At 58.8% G+C, this 20,456-nt stretch overlaps 1 protein-coding gene across 1 annotated transcript; it reads left to right on the top strand.

The window, feature by feature from the left end:
* The first annotated feature begins 6,831 nt into the window (after positions 1-6,831).
* LOC116600800 (neuroblastoma suppressor of tumorigenicity 1) lies at positions 6,832-17,665 on the top strand. Its single transcript, XM_032361151.1, has 4 exons — positions 6,832-7,057; positions 14,972-15,166; positions 15,271-15,382; positions 16,740-17,665. Exons 2-4 carry the CDS (start codon positions 15,000-15,002, stop codon positions 16,986-16,988), a joined length of 528 nt encoding a protein of 175 aa, XP_032217042.1. The 5' UTR covers positions 6,832-7,057; positions 14,972-14,999; the 3' UTR covers positions 16,989-17,665.
* The last annotated feature ends 2,791 nt before the right edge of the window (positions 17,666-20,456 follow it).

Genomic DNA, 20,456 nt, shown 5'->3' with positions numbered 1-20,456 from the left:
TGGGGTGCCTGGGTGGCTCTGTCGGTTGAGCGGCTGCTTCTCCTTCTCCCTCTGTCTGCTTCTCTGCCTACTTGTGATCTCTATCCCTCTGTCAAATAAATAAATAAAATCTTAAAAAAAAAATAAGAGTCTTAGAACAACAAAAACTTAAAACCCCGAGATCAAGAGTCGCGTGCTCTGCTGATGAAGCCAGCCAGGCGCCCCCGGCCTCTCCATCAGTTTTAACACCGTTTTTTATCCATTGTTTCAGTTTATAAATTTACAGTGGTTCCCCACTAACGCACAGAATATCGGTCCAAATCTCTTAGCTTAGCATTCAAGGCCGTCGTCCACCAACCAGCTCCTACCTCGGCCTCCTACTCTGCCCACTGCTCTCTCCATAGAGGAAGTTACAGGCTAAGAGCAGGAGCCCTTAGTGGGGGTTGAGGGGTTGAATCCCAGTTCCAACGCTTACTTGCTGTGGAGTCCGGAAAGTTACTTATTCTGTCCATGCCTCGCTTTCCTTGTCTGTAAATGGAACAAAGATGATTTCTTCAAAAGGTTATGAGAAAAATGCGTCCACATATGTCTTCATTACTGTAAGAGAAGCCTTGATCTATAGGAACATGGGATTATATCATCACCCCCCCCCTTTATTCTCCACACAGCAGCCAGTGTTAAAGCATACATTTGATTATGTCAGTCATCTGCCCCAAACCTTCCAGTGGCCTTTCATCCCATTTGGAGAAAAAGCCAAAGCCAATCCAGCGGCCTCCAAAGACCTTGCAATTTCTGGCCCTCCCGGTGCCTGTCTGCCCTTGACTCCTCCCACCCTCCCCCTGGCTCCTCTGCCCCAGTCCTTCCGTCCTCGCTGTGCCCGAACTCACTGCTGTGCTCCCACCTTGGGGCCCTGAGACTGGCTGTACTCGGGCTGTGGTCTCTGACCTCTCCTCGCCCAGGTGCCCCCAAAGCTCATGCCGTCTTCTCTTTGCCAGTCTCTCCTTGATGTCTCACGCTCAGTGAGATCTCCCCTGACCGCTTCGGTCTTTCTAACCCTACACACACCCTAACCTCCTTGCTCTGCTTGATTTTTCTCTCCGGCCTTTCCCACAGTCTCCCACGGTCTGTGTCTTTATCTACATTTATTGGTTGGCTGTCTGTCTCCTCTTACTAGAATGTAAGCTCCCTGAGGGCAGGGATTGGAACGTGTTTCTCAATAAATATTTGCTGAGTAAGTGAACAGTAGTCTATTAACTCTGTTTCGATCAAACTAGTTATTTGTTCCTGATACACAGTTTCCTGTGGGTGGTACATTCATTCAACCAAGCTTCATCTCACAAACCAAATGCATCCATTTGGCAGTGAATTGTAGAGGAGCTGTGTTCAGGACTCTGGGGCAAGCTTGTTTTGTTACTTTTGTCCACTGGCGCGCTGTGGAGGCCCATGGGCCACGTGTTGGTTAAATACCACTTTCCCTGGCTTTTTCTTTCTTAGTATGGACAGCTTTCCTGGCCTGCTCGAATCTTGCTCCTATCTCAAGCCCCTGTCCAAATCCCACCACCTCCAGTGAGCCTTTCCTGGGCCCATCAGCCCCCTGGGACTTTGCTGCTTTTCGCTGTGTGTCTGCCCTTTTTCCTTACAGGGCAGACTTTCGGCTTTTTGCTGTCCCTGGTACCTGCCACTGTGCCAGACACTTAGGAACTGGTCCCAGAAAGACATTGTTTCAATCTGACTTTTGGGGGAGGTGAACGATAAACTGCAAATTAGCTTAACTCAGAGATTCCAAGGACAGGTGAATGTCAAGGATGTACAAGAACCAAGCCCTCGCCGGCTTCTTCAGGAGCCTAGAGTTCTCTAGAATCCCACTTGGATTGGATTCAGCTGCCCAGCACGGCTCCTGGGCCTTACAGTTCAGAATCTTCGGAGAGAATTTGATCAGTGCAGCCTCACTCGGCTGTCCACTCTGGTCCCACCGCTCTGGCCACGAGGGCAGGTTCTAGGAGAACCACTCACCGCGAGAGAGCCCTGTTTATTTTTTTTCTTTAAAGATTTTATTTATTTATTTGACAAAGAGGGAGCACAAGCAGAATGAGTGGTAGGCAGAGAAGCAGGCTTCCCGCTGAGCAGAGAGCCCAATGTGGGACTTGATCCCAGGACCCTCGGATCATGACCCGAGCCAAAGGCAAACACTTAACTGACTGAGCCACCCAGGCTCCCCAAGAACCCTGGTTATTTGTAGATATAGTCGGAGGCCATCGCCCTAGTGGAAGGGCTGGGCAGACACCCAGATGATACTCTCTTGTGCCTTCTTTTTCTCCCCCAGCCCCGTTCCTAAAAAGGGGATTTTTCAATGAATTTATCCGGAACACAAAAACCTTAAGGAAGAAAAAGCTGTTCTGTAGGATATTAAATGCGCATCAACTGTTGAGGAGGGAGAGAAGCTCTGTTCTCTGTGGGTTTGTGTGGCCGCTGGGAACCGAGCAGTGGAAGAACGCTGTAAGGGAACAATGGACAAATGACACAGTCGAGGAGTGGACGCGCCCTGTGTGGGCCCCGCCATGGCAACCTTGTTTAGTGCTTACCACAAGCAGCAGGGTGAGACGCTCATGCCCGTTTCTGGACAGCCCGGCTCTTTTGCTGCCACATGGAGGTGGCGGTTTGGAGAGAGGGTGAAGGGAGGGAGGAAGCAAACAAATGAGGGGCAAGGGGGGTGGTTGGGGACAGCCCCTGGCGCCCCCTCCCTGGCAACACCAGGGTGTTCACTGTTGCAGCCGAGTGAACAGCCACGACCACCGTGCCAGGCTGCCCGCCCCTCGAGCGGAAAGCGGCAACCACTGGGGTCAGAGGGACTTGGGCTGAAATTTCTACTCAAAAATTCCCAGGCTTCAGTTCTTGTCTCTGACTCTCTTCTCTCCCCTCGTCTCCCCCATTCTTAGCACGTGATCCCTCTTTTTGGTTCTTGACCTCCCACCCCTTTTGAATTTGTCCACGGGGCCGAGGGCTCCTCCCCCGCTCTCCCATCCAGCCAAGGACACACCTCTGCATCAGACTCTGCAGTGCATCACCACCTTCTTGTCCTCCCACATGGGGCCCCCAGAGCCCTCCTGAGCCTCCAGAGACAGGGGAAGGAAGAGGCCAGGGGACACAGCCCAGGGGGCGGGCTCAGAGTCTGAATATCTGATTCTACGCCTGCACCTGATCCTGACTCGCAGGGCAGACGTGGGCAAATCCTTTTCCTCCATGGGAGGGGTGAATACACGAGCCGCTCCCCCTTCCCGAGAAGGGGGAGCCCGTGCCAGGCTCTGGGCTTCGTGTGTGTGGCTCTCCGTAAGCCTGCAGTTGGGCGCTGTTAAAATTCCTATTTCACAGATAAAGAAACTGAGGCTCAGGAAGCACATTAGTTGAGTCAGAGGAGGAGGCTTTGTGCTGTAGCCCAGCTGCGGTCCAGGGGAACGGACCCCCGCCTCCCCTCTGCTGTACACGAGCCTTCCAAAGATAGCTTTCAGTTTCTGGAGCACGCGCTGTTTCCCAGAAACTGTACCAAGCATCCATTCATCTTCTGGAGTCCTGACTCCTTATCACAACCTCACCTTAAACATCACCTCTGAGCCCCTCCTGCGGCATCTCTCAGCCCAGCACCCCCTCCAGCTTCCTTCGTCCCTTCAGAGCCCTCGATGAGAAACCCATTTGTCTGTTCTCTCGGACTCCGCTCCCTGTGCAGAACACGCATCTCCAGGCTGGGACCTTTTTGGTCTTGTGCGTGCTGTCGTGTCCTCCACACTGTGTGGCACATAGTAGGCACACTCCGTATCTGTTACATAATGAATGAGTGCTGACCAACGACCCCTGTGGGGTACCGTGACCAGCTGCACTTTGCAGGGAAGGAAACCAAGGCCCAGGCAGGAAACAGCTTGCACGGAGTCCCAGAGTCAGCGGGTGATGGAGCAAGGATTCTGACCCAAGCAAGAAGATTCCAGAACCTTCTGTGATGAGTCCTGGCGGCCCCTCCCAGCTGCGAACATGGATGTGTAGAAATGCTTGGTCTTTATCTCATAGAAGAGGGTGACCCTGTGCTGTTCTCCGGGCGGAGTGGAGGAACCCATCAGCCACCCCTGACTGAGTGGGCCGCACTGGGAAGGAAGGCCTTCTGCTTGTTTTCACTCTCCAGGAGAGTGCAGAGGTTTGCACCCCTGTCCAGGCCAGGCTGACGGGATTAGAGGAAACAGCTGGCCCGAGCCCGTGCCCTGCGGGAGGGAGCTCACATTCCCCGGACTCAGGGAGGGAGCAGCTCCCCACAGCCCAGCCACATTCCAGGTCGGTCATTTTCTTGAGCCCAGATGTTTGCTAATGAGCTGGGGAGAGAGGCTTTCAGCCCTCTACCCCGGCTCTGGGCCCCACATTACTCGGCCCCCAGAGGCTGGCCGGGGGCCAGCAGGCTCTGGCTTCGGGCCCGTGCCCTGTGCCAGCCAGGCCTGTCGGGGCAACTGGCGGGCTGCTGACGACCAGGTGCAGCTCCGTGAGCTCGGGGACTCTGGCGTGACAGGTTCTGCCTTTCCTGCAGGGGCCCCGTCACCCTGGCTCCCGGGGGTATAGTCTCCTCACCACAGCCTGATGGGGAGAGGCTCTGAGGCAGCCAAGAGGGTGTGGCGGGCAAAGGAGCACAGGCTTTGGACTTGTCGGGTCTGGGTTCAAGGTCGACTCTCACTAGCGGTGTGATCTTGGGCGGGTCACTCCACTTCCTGAGGACTTGACTTTTCTCACCTCTAAACCAGGGATAATGTGGAGACTGTGGTAAGGATTCGATACAATAAAGCGGGCGGAGTGCTTGGCATGATACTGGGCATGTAACGGTGGCTGTTGGTATTATCGACAAGTCACCTTCCAGACCCCCTGAGCACATTGTGGTCCTTCGGTGATGACCGGTCTTCCCCAGGCAGGGGTGACTCAAGACCAAGCCCCGTGTCCTTGATTAGGTGGTTGGGATTGTTCTTGAACATCCCTGGGTTTGGGGGGAGTCGTGTCTAAACTGTCTAAACTGTCAAGGACTATACTCCCTGCTCGCTGTGCCATCCGACAAGCTCATGGGTCTACACAATTAGCTTCCTGAATGTTGGAGTGGCAGAGATCCACAGCCCACCCTACCCAGAGTCTGCACTGAGAACTGAGTAAGCACAACAGTAAAGATTTCCCAGGTGCCTACCGAGCTCCAGGCAGCGAGGCGAGGCTCTGCAGGTCGTGGTCATCCAACAGACAGTAGCTGGCCTCATCTCCTGCTGTGTGACTTTAGGCCAGTTACTTAACCTTTCTCTAGGTTTTTCTCCTTTCCCTGATAAAATGGGGGATAACAATACTGTTTATCTTCTAGAGTTATTGTGTGGGTGGCAAGTGCCTAGAATGCGAGCAGGCACCCAGTCAGGGGCTCAGTATGTGTGAGCTCTTGTGATTATTATTATACATACGAATACCCATCATAAGTAAGATACACATTCTATATCGTAGGATTGTTATTCTTGTATTCTCCTGGGAACACTTCTCAATGGCGGTTAATAATTACTTCCATTCAGCCAAATATATCGGGGAAACGTCCTTAGGCACTGGGGACACCAAAATAAACCAGCCATCACTGCCCTCAAGGTGCCTGTGGTCTAATGGAGGAAAGAGATGTGCCCAGCCAGCTAGAAATTGCCAGTCTGGGAAATTGCCAGACTTCTTTTCCATGCCAAGGATCACACCTGAGGAAGGAGAGGTTTAGGCTCTCCGAGGGTCTTGGGAAGTCTTTCCAATCTGGTGCTCAAGGAATGACTTTGCCAGGAGAGGAAAGGAGAAGGGAACTGCGGGCAGAGGGAACAGCATAAGCGGGAGCTAGGAGGCATGGGGATGCGTCTGGGTTTGGAACCACCGGAGCACACCGTGGAGTTACCAGCAGGCCGCCTGGAGCCACCTGGGATGCTCGGCCACCCGTGACAACCATCGGTCTGGGTAAAATAAACGGACACGCACAACTCTGGTAGAAAGCAAAATGTGCAGGTCCCCCGATTGTGTCCTGGGCTACCACTTTCCAGGAGCAAAGCTGTTTCCTCGTTCCCCTGAGAACACACGGAACAGAGGAGGCACACCCGCCACCCACCCAAGTGCGGGCTGATGAGTTGGACCGCCGAGGCGACGCTGGGCGCCGGGCCTGAGTCCTGCCCTTCCCGGGAGCCGGAGAAGCGAGTCCGTTGGTCGGCGCTCTCGTTTTGTAGAGTCCTTCCGGGGCTCCCACCCCCTTCTCCGGATGCCCACACCAGTGCCTGAGCTGAAAGGAGGCTGGGCGGAGGGCGAGGGGCAGCGGGGTCCCCAGAGCCGGACCTGACCTGCCCGAGAGCCGATAGGTGGGGCGCCCCGCGGGACTGCAGAGCCGGGACGGTCGCCCGGTGCCGGGACTCGGTGGACTGGAGCGCCACAGCCTCGGAGCAAGCCCGCAACGCCCGGGTCCCCGCAAAAAGGAAGACCTCCATCTTTGTCACCCCGAGGCCTGGCCAGTATCGGGAAAAGTTAGGCAGAGGGAAGTTGGGCGCGCAGAGAAAGTCGGCGGAGGGCGCTTGAGAAGGGATCGGGGCGCGGGGCTCTCTGCCGGCTGCTCGGGGGCGCCGGCCCGGGCGGCCCCGCAGCTCCGCCGCGCCGTCGGATCGCCGCGCAGGCCGGCCCGAGGCTCGCAGGCGGGGAGAAGGGCCGGGCCGGGCGGCCGGGGCGCCCCCTCCCGCGAGCCCGGAGGGAGCGGCCGTGCGCGCCCGCCCGCTCTTTCTTTTTCGCGTCCCTCCCTCCGCTGCCCCCGCCCTCGCTCCCTATTTGGAGCGGAGACACCCCTGACGTCGGAGCCGCTCCGCTCGCCGCTCCCCCGCACCGCGCGCCCGCCCGGGGCCGCAGACGGCGCGCAGCGCAGCCCAGCCGAGCCTCGCGGGGCCGCCGCCAGCCCTGCCGGCCGCCTCCCGAGCCTCCCGGGGGCGCCGGGCCTGCCGCCCCCCGCGGCCCGCAGACAGCTCCGCGGGAACCGGCGGGCGCACCGCGCTCCTCGCCGCCGCCGCCGCCGCCGCGCGCGGTAAGTCCCGCCCGGGCCGGCACGCGGGCGCCCGGCTTCCAGAGGCTTCGGCCGCAGGGGCAGCGCCGCGCCCCCGGCCCGCCCGGCGGCCCCGGGACACGGTGCGGAGGCGCCTCCGGACGCCGGGGCTGGGGGACGTGGGCGCGGCTCGGGGTGGCTGGGGGCACCGCTGCGCTCCGAGCCCGTCCCCTGACTCGCCGGGGGTTTCCACCGCTTGGTGAGAGTTTCGGCGGCCGGGAGAGGAAGGGAGGGAGGTGCGTGGCGAGCGCACGCCGGGCGGGTCGAGGGCGGGTCGGGCCGCGCGGGCGCCGGGGCAGCGGCCGGAGCTCGGCCGCGGGGCTCGCGCGTCTCCCCGGCTCTGCCCGGGCCTCGCCGCGCCGCGAGCCGCTCCGCTGCGGTACGTTTCTGCCTCCTTTTTGTCTCGCTCCCTGTCTTTCTGTCTCCCCATCCGACTGCCCGTGTCTCTCGTCTCTCTGTTTCCGTCCCCCTCTCTGTTCGGTCCCTTTCTTTCTGTTTCTTCTCCTCTTCTGCCTTCGTGTTCAGTCTCCCTGGGTTTATGCCTTTATGTTCTCTGTCTCTCCGTTCTGCCCCTCTGGGAGGGGGTACCTTTGTGTCTGTGCATCCCCCTGACCCCCCCACCCTAAAATGCAGACAGTCCCCCAGTGTCAGAGGCACGAGCCCCCGCAGTGGGGTTCATGAATAGTTTCCTAGACCCGGTAAAAGACGCGTAAAACCTCCCCCTACCTTCCGCCTGCCCCCGGGGCCTGGCCTGGGTCATCCCCCTGGAATTGAGTCTGGGGCAGAGGGAGCCAGCCTTTCCGGGGGCTCAGGGGGCTCAGTTTTCTTAAGAATTCCACCCCAGCGAGGCGGCCGGGACAGCGGGGCCCCGCTGCCGGCCACCTGCCCGCCCCGCTCCCTGGGCGGGGCGATTCTGATATTTTACAAGCCGCTGTAAAGGGGGCAGCTGCCCGCCTTGGCAGGGGGTTGGCAGACATCAGGGGAGAAGGGCACATTTTCAGGCTTTCTGAGGCCCTCGCCCAGCTGGAGGACACCAGCCTGTAACTACGGGAACCCCAGGAAAACAGAGGTCAGGGCTGGAGGCCAAAGGCTGGGCGCTGGCTGGGGAGGGGAGTGGGGAAGCAATTTGTCAACAAGGAACCCCTCACCCTTTGTTACTGTGGAAACCCCCAGCCTCCAGAAACTCCCCCCAGATGCTGGAGCTGCTTGGGTGTGGTTTGCCTTTAGTTGGGGCCAAAGGAAAGGCAAGACTGGAGCATTTCCTTGGTGACCCTTGCCCCTCTCCCCCGCACCCCTTGCAAGCTGGACCTCTTTCTCCTGGGCCTGCGCCTGGGAGGGGTGGATGAGGAGAGTAGGTGGTCTGCATTAGCCACGGGTATATCCTCATTCTTTTCAAGTGAGATTTCAGACTGAGTTTGGCTCTTTCTCCCCACCCCCAGCCCCAAGGGTCGGAGGCTGCAGAGTGGGCAGGGATGCTGGTGAGGTCTGCAGTGGGACTTCTGCTGAGCAGATGTGTAGCGGGCCCTGCAGCAGCTCATTAGCATAGATTTGTTTTGAGACAGTTTTGGGTCTGTGGGCAGGAGGGTCTGCAGGTGGGAGAGCCCTGGCCTGGGGCGGGGGGCGGTGGGGGGGTGGTTTGCTGTGGCCCCGAAGCGGGACCTGCCTGGCAGAGGCGGGCAGGCCTTGGGAGCATGGGCCTGGCTCTGGGCGTCCACCTCCTGGGACAGTTAGTTCATGCTCTGCCAGCGCCTAGGGCCGAGGGGAGGAAGGAAGCCACCCTGCGGTGAGACTGGGGTCATGGAATCACAGTGGCCTTAAGCAACATGCCAGAGCCAGACTGCACTTGAGGGAATCTGCTTAAATGGACCTTCCCAGGCCATGCTCGCTCTTCTGGAGGGGACCAGTGTGGGGCTCGGGGAGGCAACGCAAATGTTCAGGGGCTCTGTCTGTAACTCCTAGACTTGACCGTGCCCGGGGACACAGTGAGTCAGTGGATGGGCTTGGGCCTGAACTTGCCCTTGGACCCCAGAGCAGGCCCAGTAGAGCCTACTGAGAGGAGCGGGGCTGGGGTCTGACGCCTCTTGGCCGGAGTCCCAGAGCGACCTTTCCAGCTGCACCATTCAAGGAAGTCCCTGCGCTCATTCCAAGACCTGCAGGGACTGCCCCACCCTGGCTGAGCCCAAGCCTGGGGCTGCGGCCACAGAGGCCACGCCCTCCGCACCCGCCGTGGGGACAGCCTGGCAGCCAGGCCCAGCCTGTTTTCTCCTGGGTGGGTCCGAGGGGGCTGATCTCTCCAAGACCCTGTCCCTTCAGTCAGTGGCCCCAGAGTGAGAGTCTGAGGGTTCTTCCTCTCGGCTCCGACCCTGGCCAGTCCGTGTGGGAGGCAGCACTCAACAGTTTATAAAACCCTTTCTAAGACATCATCTCCTATGGTTGAGTTTCCCCTAAATCCACTCTCATCAGGGCAGCTGCAACCCCGGATTTGGTTAGTTTCAGGACCCGCCCAGGATCTGATGGGAGGAGGGGAGGGGGAGGGGAGGGAGAAGGGCGTCCTGTGGGAGGCGGGGAGAGGGTGGGGGCAAAGTTCGGGGACCCCAGGCTAGCCCTAGGGGTGACATTGCTGAGGCTGTATCCTGTGGCAGCTGCTCTCTGCAGACCTTTCTGCGCTCTCCGTGTGCCCACCTTACAGATGAGGAGATGGAGGCACAGAAAGTTTAAGTTTCTGTGCCTGGGTCTGTGGCCGTCCGTGGCGGGGGACCCAGAGCGTGCTCTGTGCGTATGTGGACAGGGAAAGCAGGAGGGGGTGGGCTGGGGTCATCTGATCACTTTGAGAGCAACACACCACACACACCACGGGCTTGGTGTGTCCATCACTGTGTTGCCCAGATGCTGGGCCCACAGGCAGGAGCCTCTGTCTGACTCAGGTGGGGCTGTAGGCGGGAAGGGTGCCCAGGAGAGGTTAGGAAGCAAGTGGAAGTCGGGGAGATCCTTGCCACCAGGGGTTTGCCAGCCCTGGCCTCACCTGCTTCCACACCAGGCTCATTGCTGCGAACGGTGACTCCAGGGGTCTGTGTGTGTATGTGACTGGTGGGGAGTGGACCTTTCTAGCAAGAAAATCCTGGCACATGTGGCCTGAATATTCAGATTTGCCCTAAAGAGGAAACAGGCAGCGACTGTTCACTTGTTACACAATATAGGCTCTGCGAAGGGGTTCACGGTGGGGGGGGGGGGTGGGCTGGAGGTCTTCCTGGAAATCTGGGTCCCTCCAGTGACTTGAACACTTTGTTCCAGGCCCTGGAATCCAGGCAGCAGCGTGGGTGGCTCCCGTCAGCAGTGCTGTTATGGGGGTCCCTGCCCTGGGGAGTTTGGGGGGCCAATAGCTCCCGACCTGGCTGGGCCTCAGAATCATGTGGGAGTGTCGTTGATGACCCCCGGACCACAGCCTGGACCTGTGGGGTTAGAAAATGCAGCGCCGGGGCCGGGGAATGTGGGCTTTGGCAAGCATCTCTGGGAAGATGCTGGGTTCTGGGCGGTGTGGAAAGAGAGAAGGGGGACCCTGAAGGCCCAACCACGGAACATGTTCTTGCTGCCCCTCTCCCACCCCTCCCTGGGGACCTTTTGAATGAAGGATCCCGAGAAAGCCCCCCACCGGCTCTGCTGTGTTTGTCCACTGCCCTTTTCTCTGGAATGAGAAAGCTGGGTGCTTGCCTCCTTGTTCTGTGCCTCAGTTTCCACGCGCACGGCCCCTCCTCTCCCCCCAGGGAATTTTCTGTGTCATTGGCAGCCTCAGGATGTGTCTGGTGTTTGCATAAGGCCTCTGAGGATCTGGGGGGTTTGGATCTAGGCGCGACAGGGGTCTGGTGAGAAGGCACTCACCCCCCACTGAAATCTTGCCACGACTCGGAGGCAGGCCTGTATCAGACCTTTCCCGAGGCTCCAATGTCCCAGGGGTCGGCCCTGGCTGCACTGTTGTCAGTGGCGGGGGGTGTGTGTGTGTATGTGTGTGTGTGTGTGTGTGTGTGTGTGAGGGTGTGTGTGGGGTGGTCTCATGGGCCATAGAGTCAGGAGTGGAACTTGAACTCTGCTCCCAGGTAGTGCGAATAAGGATAAGAGACGCAGCCTGCCAGGGCAGGGAGCCCCAGGCCTCTTGCCAACTCTGGACCCTTCCCTGGACGCCTCTTCCTGTTTCTGGATTTATCCTCCGGGAGCCTTCCCGTCTGCAAAGGTAGCTGGTGCTTATCTTGCTGCTGTCCATATTCAAGACTTGGTGTTGGTCAGTCCTGATCTTGTAAGCTTGAGCAAATCTCTTAACCTCCCCATGCCTCAGTTTCCTCCTCTGTAGAATGGGGGAGCTAGTAGTCGCTATCTCACGGGTGGTTGTAAGGACCGCATAAATGCATACACGTTAAAAGCACCCAGAACAGTGTCTGGCCCAGTTAGCACCAACTCTTGCTCTGAGACAGGTGGGGCATAGGCCAGGCTCTTAGCAATGAAGCCCCTCTCCTTGCTTTTGCGAGTGCGGTCCCCTCGGCCCGGAGCTCCCTCCTCTCCCGGTCATTGGTAACTCACCGCAAATCCTGAACTAAATCCAGAATTAATGGGGTGCCTGGGTGGCTCAATTGGTTAAGCATCTGCCTTTGGCTCCGGTCATGATCTCAGGGTCCTGGGATTGAGCCCTGCCTTGGGCTCCCTGCTCAGCGGGGAGTCTGCTTCCCCCTCTCCCTCTGCCTCTCCCCACTGCTTATGCTCTCTCTCTCTCTCTCAAATAAATTCTTTAAAATCAATAAATCCAGAATTAAGAATCCCTCCTTCCCTGCACCCCAACCTTCTCTGACTTCCCATCTGAACAACTGCTTCCGTGAAACCCCATTTCCTTCAACCTCCCCCTCTAGGCTCTGAGCGGGCATAGGGTCTGGGCTTCCAGCTACCCTGCGCTCCCTTGGCCTCCGTCTCCCCCACCACCTAGGAAGTGCTTAGTGGACTGAGCGTTAAACTGTGGGGAACTTCATGCTTCATGGGAAGGGCACCGCTTGGCCAGACTTGCTGGGGGACCTTGGGGATGACCCTTTTGCAAAGCAAGGGGGTGGGGGGCTGTGGGCCTGGGGGAATCCCTCTGCCCATCCTGGCATTCTAGGAGTCCCATGACTTGCGGCGTGATCTTTAGGGAGGGAAGAAGAGATGAGAATCTGTGGGTGAGGCTCTTGTCTGAGGAAGGAAGGTCCCACTGCTGTCTAGAAAAATTAGCTAAGCATAAACCAGTGAGCCGTGTGAGGCCTGCCCCGCCTTCCTGTGCTTCTCCCAGGGGATGGGGACCCGACTGAGCTGGGGGCCCGCTGACTGCCTTCTCTGAGTCCCTCTCCCCAGCAGTGCTGTGCTCCCATCTTAGGGTAGGGGCAAGTAGGTGCAGAGAGGTGAGCTTTATTTCTGGAAGTCACACAGCTCCTAGGTGGGAAGGCCAGACTTGAACCAGAGGACTCCGGGGGCCATGCTTGGGGTGGGAGCAGGGCCGCCAGTCTGGGTAAGCAGACAGTGGCTCCAGCTTGCTCTGAGGTCCTGGGTGCTGGCAGGTTGGCTAAAGGGACCCCGCACTTTCCCCCTCTGGGCCCTGCTGGATTAGCTCTGGACTGTGCCCTGGAGAGCAAGATTCCCCCTTCGCTATAACCTGAACCTAATAACCAGTCCCTATGCTCCAGGCCCGTGACTCCCCCTAAAACCTCACCACTGCCCTGTCTCTCAATAAGCCTTGTTATTGGCCTTACCCCAGTCTCAGCTCTGCCCCCCTTTAGCCTGGTCCAGGCCCACGGCTGCCATTCCAAAACCGCCCCCCTCCCTTGCAAATCACCTGCAAAGCAGATCCATGGGACTCAGGGCTACTAACACACCATCCCAGCCTCAACTCCCAGTCACCTCCTGCCTGGCCCAATCTTCCTAAGGAATCGTCACAGGGTCAGGGAGAGGACAAAGTGCCCAGACCTGCCTGAGGTCTTTGAGGGAGCTCTGGCCTCAGGGGGTGGGGGTGGGGGTCCCTGTGGGGCTCCTTGTGGCGTGGCGTGCTGTGGTCAGACCCCGACTCCAAGCCTGATTCCCCAGGCACAGAAGAGGACCCAGTGGGGTCAGGGAGACTTCTGGATGCCCCGCTGGTTGAAAAATTAGTTAGGTTGCCAGTTAGGAACGAGTCCGTCCTATTTTGTTAGGATGTGGTTGTACTGAAAACACGGGTTCGCTGTCGGTCTTGTGAGTGAGACCGGAAATATGTGGGTGAGAGCCAGGGTCATGACACAAACGCAGTTGGGACTGGGCAGGCTGTCCCGACTCACCTCCTACTGCTCTCCCTGCTTCACCCCTCCCCGCTGGCTGGGAGCAGGGGTCCCCCAGGCGTTGGGGTCCAGTGAGATGGGACTCAGCTCTGCTTCTGGAGACCTCCTGCAGGGAGAAGGGGCTGAGCAGGACTTTCTGGGTGGAGGGAACACGGGGCTGTGGAGGTGGTCCCAGCCCTGCAGGGGGCCCCGAGCCCTCTCCTAGAGCCCAGCTGAGCCAGCCCACCTAGGTCTTCCCTGGAGTAACAGGCAAGACCCCCAACACCACCCCCTTTCTGGACACTTCACCAAGGAGGCTGACTGAGGGTAGGGTCGTTCAGAAAGGGTATGTTCCCACTCTAGTGCTGGGTGTCTGTGGGACAGCACCTGGCCCCTGATCCCGACTCGGCCATGCCCAGACCCCGCTTGGGACCATCCCAAGGCATGGAATCCTGGACTGACTGAGCTGGACCAGTTCTCGAGCCTGGCTCCAAGTCGGAGGCACCTTGGAAGCTTGCTAGAAAATTCGCAGCCCCGCTTAGCCCTAGAACTTCACTCCAGAAGTCCCTAGGGAACTCGGGATTCTTATGATCCGCCGACTTTGACAACCAGTGTCCAGGGCACCTCACTCATTTTAGAGGTGGGGACACTGAGGCCTGGGTGTCCAGGGTCGTACAGCAGGTGCGGACTCCCGGATCCCCATTCTACACCCTTTCCCATGTCCTGTCCCCAGAGCACCCCCTTGCAGGCCTGGCCCTCATTTCCAAGTCGCTCTGAAGCCTCCCTCTTCCACACGTTTGGAGGTTGGGGAGACGGGAGAGCCCCCTCTGAGAGCCATCCTTCGGACACACGCTGCCCTGCGGCGCCATCTTCCGGCCAGTTCTGGTATTACCGTCTCCTTCCATCCCGTCAGACGCTGGTCTTGCCTTGGAGTTTGGGATGGTCCTGGGGATACATAAAGATGTATGTATAGACTCAGGGCTTGCGGCTCTGGTGGGGGATCCAAAAAAGAAGTAGCCTGGTCCGGGGTTAGCTTTTTCCCCTGATGCCCAGCCAGCCAAGGTGGCCCAAGAAGTCACAGTGCCGGACAGAGGAGGTTAGCTTCCTGGTAGCTGACATGCAGGCGGTGTGCCCAGGAGATGCGCTGGGTGGCCAGCCCCTCGAGGGCAGGCACTGTGTTTCCTGGGCAAGCCTGTGTGTTTGCCAGAGGCCCTGAAGCTTCACAGTCCTCTGCCATCCCGTCTCGCCATCCCCATTTCTTGGATGAAGAAACCGAGGCACAGACATAGAAAGGAACTTGCTCAAAGCTGCACAGTAGGGTAGCAGAGCAGCACCCGCAGAGCGTGCATTATGGGCTAGTCTCACCGCTGGGGCTCTCATAACCTCCTGGGCGCCCATGGCACGTGCATATGTTAGTGCCTCCACTGTCGAGGTTCAGAAAGGACAAATAACGGGTCCAAGGTTGTGCTTTGCTGGTAAGCAGTAGAGCTAGGGCTCGAACCCAGGCAGTCGGGTGGCAGAGCCCGTGCTTGTCATGCCGCCGTCCCCTCTGTCCACGGGGCCTCTGGGCCCCACCGGCCTCACCTGCATCTGTGCTCAGTCCTAGGGCCCTAGAGGCCACGGGCAGGATGCTCCGGGTCCTGGTGGGGGCCGTCCTCCCCGCAATGCTGCTGGCCGCTCCGCCGCCCATCAACAAGCTGGCACTGTTCCCGGACAAGAGCGCCTGGTGTGAGGCCAAGAACATCACCCAGATCGTGGGCCACAGCGGCTGCGAGGCCAAGTCCATCCAGAACAGGTGCGGGGCAGGGCCAGTGGGGGGAGGGGCAGAAGACGGGGCAGCCCATCCCCGCCGCCGCCGCCGCCACGGTGTCACGGGCACAGTGACCTCTCCTCCTGCAGGGCGTGCCTAGGACAGTGCTTCAGTTACAGCGTTCCCAACACCTTCCCGCAGTCTACGGAGTCCCTGGTTCACTGCGACTCCTGCATGCCGGCCCAGTCCATGTGGGAGATCGTGAGTACTGCTGCCTGCTCCTGTCTGCCTGGGCCTCGGCTGCAGGGCCTACTGGTCAGGCCCTGCCCTGTACAGGGGCCGAGAATTGTGCTGGGGCTCCAGACGTGGCCCTTGCCACAGGATGGCTTATGTGTCTGACACCAATGTGTACTGGACAAGAGCTCTTCCTGCAGCTCCATTCTGATGTCAGTCCTACAATGAAATTCTTTGAGTGGTTTCTTACTCTTTTAAGATGAGACCCAATCCTCACCGTGTCCCACAGTGCCCAGCGTGGCCTGGCTCCCCAGTCTCTTGAGCTTTGTCTCGCCTCCCTTATCTTTTTTACTTGCTTGACACTTGACATCAGTATGCTTTCTTTCAATCTCTCATACCTGCTCTGCATGGTACGACCACAGGGCCTTTGGATGTGCTCTTTCCCCTGTTGGAATACCTCTCTTCTCCTTACTCACTTAACATCTATTCATTCTCCTGCTCTTCGCTCAGCAGCATTTTCAGGGCCCTTTCTTATCCCCCTGAGCACTGTGTGTGTCTGCTTTGACCTCTGTCCCCTCACAGTTTTCCATCTGCATTTGGGTGATTGTGACAAGTCTGCTTCCCTCGTTAGACTCTGAATTCTTTGCAGGACCATGCCTATCCTTATGTCCCCAGCACTGGCAGGGAGTAGGTGCTTTGTGGAAGGAAGGAGGGAGAAAAGGGGAAGAAAGATGGAAAAAGGGAGAGCTGTTGGGAAAACGTGAATTAGGAAAAAAGCAAGACCCGACAGGGTCCAGTAGGGCAGACCTAGGCTGGGCTGTGGCTTTGAGATGGGGCTCTTTGAGGGTGTGATGTTGGAATGGTGCCCCAAAGGTTAAGTGGAAGTCAAGTGGGCGATTTGGGGGCAGGTGGTCTGGGGTGGGTTAGGTGAGGACCTTCCAGGTGGAGGGAACAGCATGTGCAAAGTCTCGGGCCGATCAGGCAGCTTAGACTTGATGGGAGTGACACGAGATCAGGGATGGAGAGGTCAGCCAGAGGCCGCCTGAAGGTCCTGGGGGTGGGGGGCTTGGTGAGGAGTCTGGACTTTTCTTCAAGTCCACTGAGGTGGACTGTGGACAGGGGCAGGCCCTGTTGGATTTCTCCCCTCAGGCTGCCGTGAGGGAATGGGTAGGGAGGGGGCAGGACAGGTTGTGAGGAGACAAGTCGGGTGGCTCTTGCAGCGGCTTGTCCTCCTCCCTGTGGAGGGGCCCGCAAAGCTGACGGGGGTACCCTCCAGGCAGGCTCAGGCATTCTGGGGTCTCTGGGACTGCCGGTCCCCATGAGGAGTGTTGTTGCCCGTGGGGCCTCTGGAAACATGTCTCCCCTTTTCTGCTGTCCTCCGCAGGTGACCTTGGAGTGCCCCGGCCACGAGGAGGTGCCCCGGGTGGACAAGCTGGTGGAGAAGATCGTGCACTGTAGCTGCCAAGCATGTGGCAAGGAGCCCAGCCACGGGCTGAGCGTCTACGTGCAGGGCGAGGACGCGCCGGGCTCCCAGCCGGGCACCCGTCCCCACCCCCACCCGGGCGGGCAGACCCCCGAGCCCGAGGATCCCCCCGGGGCCCCCCACGTGGAGGAAGAGGGGGCTGAGGACTGAGGCCCCAACTCCTCCTCCCCTCTCATCCCCTGTGGAATGTTGGGTCTCAACCTTGGGGGAGCGGTGGGGAGACAGGCCGGAGCCCCCCTTTGGCACTGGATGGACTTGGATTCAGACTTGGACTTGGAACGCTTTCCCGTTGCCGTGGAGATCTGAAGGGAGGGGTTGGGGCCAAGCTGCACAATTTAATATATTCAAGAGTGAGGGGAGGTAGCAGAGGTCTTCAGGGTTCTTTTTCGGAGCGGGTGGGTGGTTCTCTTCCTTTCTGCCTCCTAGAGATATGCCTGTGGGGGCAGGGAGAGGTTGGCTAAGCTGCTGCGGTGGGTGTGAGGTCCTCACCGTCCTGGTGGGGCGGGGCCCCTGACGTTCAGAGGGTGGAGTGGGGCCCCTGGGCTGAGGGTCGGTGCCTTGCCAGCAGCAGCCTTGAGGAAGGGGCTGGGTCCAGGCTAGGAAGACCACTGGCAGAAGCTCGAGCCCCATAGGTTTCCCCAAAGGTCTCTCGTCCCCAGGAGAGCTTCTCCCCATTGGCACCAAAATGGCCCTCCCTCGATCGTGTGCTTGGGAGTCAGGTCTGGGCAGGACCCTGCTGACTCAGGGCCCTGGAGCCGAGGCCTTTCTGGCCTCCTTGGCTTTCCAGGGGGTGGAGGAAGGCAAGGGAGGAGCTTACCTGGGCGGGGGGAGGGGAGGGGGGGGAGGGGAGGACTCCCGGACCATCCCTGGAGTCTTCCTCACCCTCCCACTGCCCCCCCAAGTCTTGGGCGGAAAACGGATGGAGCTAGCCTTCCCCCTCCTGGGGAGCTCTTTCTAAATCTGACGGGGGAGGGGGGGGCTGGGGGGGGTGCTCCAAGGAGGGATCTGGGTGGGGTAGACTCTGGCTGAGCCTCAAGAAACCAGGAAGAGGAGGGGGGAGGGCTCATGGCGGCCAGTCTCCCTACAGCTCTCCAGCACCCAGTTCTACCTATCACACCCCCCCCCACCCCCCCGGCCCAGCTGCACTTTAACCCAGAGGGCAGTGAGATCCCGGGGACAGGGCAAGCGGGCGGGCCGTGAAGAACGCCTCGGTACCCACACCCGCCTGTGTCTGCCCTTCTGTCCCCAGGGTGGCGGTCAGCTCCCCCGGCCCCCCCGGCCCCCCCGGCCCACACTCCCGGCTGTTCCGACAAGGGCTTCTGGAGCTTGTAATCAGCAGATTGTTTCCCTGCGTTTTCTCATGAATAAATTTCCTTCAATGCTTGTGTTCTCTTCCTCACTGGGTGCCTCTGCTGACCCAGAGTCCCCAAAGGGGTCCTCAGCAAGGCCTGGGGGAGGGGGTCAGGCTGCGCAGTGAGAAGCCCCTAGTGGCCCTCCCACTTCGCTGCCTTGTGGTGGGCCTGTGGCTGCTGCCTCCTTGGCTCCCACCTCTCTCCTTGGGCGCCCATGTCTGGCCTCGGATATATCTTGGGTGGGCCTCCAGACTAGGCGCTTTTCATCTTGACCCCTGGGCCCTTTGGGCTTAGCTCATGCCATCTGTTCCTCCTCCCAGGGACCCAGTATCAGCCCTTTCCTGGACCCCCGTCTAGTCTGACCTGGTAGAAGGGGAAAGAGACAAAGCCAGTGGTTATAAAGAAATATACAAGTTTGGGTGCTGTGCTAAGTACTCTACACAAAGTCACTCACTTAATGCTCGGCACCAGCCTGTGATGCAGATATTGGCCCGCACTGTACAGAGGAGGCGGCCGAAGTGGGGAGGGATTGCATCATCTGTCCGGGGCAGCATGGTTGAAAGACGGCGGCCACAGGACTTGAGCCCAGGTCTGATCCTGCTCTCAGCGTAACGTCAGTGGTTGTCATTTGTAGGTTTCCTGCTGTGTGCCAGGTGGGTGCCTGACACCTCACAGGGACCGGGGGATTTGGGATCACTACCCCCAGGCCATTCGGTCCCCCCAGTTCTCCATCATTGAGACACGGCAGGGCTGGCGGGGTGCGCGAGGGCCCAGACCCTTTGTTCCCCACCCTTACCAGACAATTCACGTATATTACTACTAATCCACGGAAAATCCACTTTTTGGAATCGAGTGCTTTTATGCCCTGGGAGTGCTGTGCACAGGCGTGTAAGCAGCGGCGCCCGGAGTCTAATCTTGCGCCCTCTAGCGACAACGGTGCTGTACCACACGCGCGATTTCCTCAGAGGACGCTGCCTTCCCAGAGCATGGCTGCTCTGGGCTGTTGTGCAGGTTGTGTAATTCCCAGCTCCGGAATGGCGTTTCTTGCGGTTGTGCGGGCGTAGCCATCCACCGGGGCCCTACATCCCTGACGTGGAGTTTGATTGGAGAGAAGTAGACCTCCTGCATGCAGACTCAGTGACTCCTAGTCTGGTAGGGACAAGCCCTGGTCATATTAACAGCCATTCCGTACGGCTGGAGGTGAGGCCTGGCCCAAGGATGCAGAGAAGATGCTGCGGGGCTTCCAAGGACTCAGAGAGCACGTCCAAAGGCAGGGATTTCTGGGGCCTTGGACGCGGTGCTGGAGCTCAGAACCAAGCACCGTGCTGGCAGGATGAATCTTGGGTCAGGAGCCGCCTCCATCCTGTGTATGGAACCAGGCAGGGTAGACATATAAAGAAATTAAGAAGCTCATTGGAAAGAAAGCAGGAAGATGGGTTGGCGTGGCTGGTGGCAGGTGTGCAATGCTAGCCAGAGTTCAGACTTCATTCTCCTTGCAGTAAGAGCCCCGGAGGGCTCTGCACAGAGCTGGGTTTCCCAGAGAGTGGAGACAGATGGTGGTGACTGCAGTGGTCCGGGCGGGAGATAGAGACCAGAGACCACAGAGACCAGAATTGAGTGGGGCCCTGGGGAGGCGGGGCCAGGTTGGAGAGGAGTCGCTGATTGGATGCGGGAGCAGCAAATGGGAGGAGCCAGATTTGAATGCTGACATCGCTTGGGCCCGCCTGCCATTGGGCATGGGATGGGAAATAGTGACTTCTCTTTTCCTTGCCAACCTCAAGCTGAACCACCAAGAGAGCCCAGAAAAAAACATTTCAGGTTCTCCTCTGCCCTTCGCTCCCTCCCCTGCTCCCCGCCCCACAGCAATGGTAGAAAGATCTTAAAATCTTTACAAGGGATTAACACCGAAAGCACAGGCTCCTCTCGGTAAGGGCGGGTAAGTAATTAGTAGCAGCTTCCCCTCCTTGTGTGCCTACATGGAGCCTACAGCTCCCAGCTTGTTTTCTTCCCGGGCTCCAAGCCTCTGGAAATATCCAGTCAGCCTGGGTTTAAATTCAGGCTGGGCCACTTCCTAGCTGTGTAATCTTGAGCAGGTCAACTCCCCAGGCTCAGTTTGCCCATCTGCAAAACAGGGACTAATGATCACACCTCCTTTAACTCCCAGGGTCATGGTGAGCTTTACCTAAATGAACGAGCAAGTGGAGTTTGGAACAGTGCCTGGCATGTAGTAAGGACATATGGCTGACTCAGTCCACAGAGCATGTGA

This window comes from Mustela erminea, chromosome 10 (genome assembly GCF_009829155.1).
Source record: "Mustela erminea isolate mMusErm1 chromosome 10, mMusErm1.Pri, whole genome shotgun sequence".
In the NCBI taxonomy this organism is placed as follows: domain Eukaryota; kingdom Metazoa; phylum Chordata; class Mammalia; order Carnivora; family Mustelidae; genus Mustela; species Mustela erminea.
This window is presented reverse-complemented; position numbering and strand designations above follow the sequence as displayed.

Coding starts and splice junctions, on each gene's coding strand:
- LOC116600800 (XM_032361151.1), top strand. CDS start 15,000: ATGCTCCGGGTCCTGGTGGGGGCCGTCCTCCCCGCAATGCTGCTGGCC. Junction 15,167..15,270: donor GCCAAGTCCATCCAGAACAG/GTGCGGGGCAGG, acceptor CTCCTCCTGCAG/GGCGTGCCTAGGACAGTGCT. Junction 15,383..16,739: donor CCCAGTCCATGTGGGAGATC/GTGAGTACTGCT, acceptor TGTCCTCCGCAG/GTGACCTTGGAGTGCCCCGG.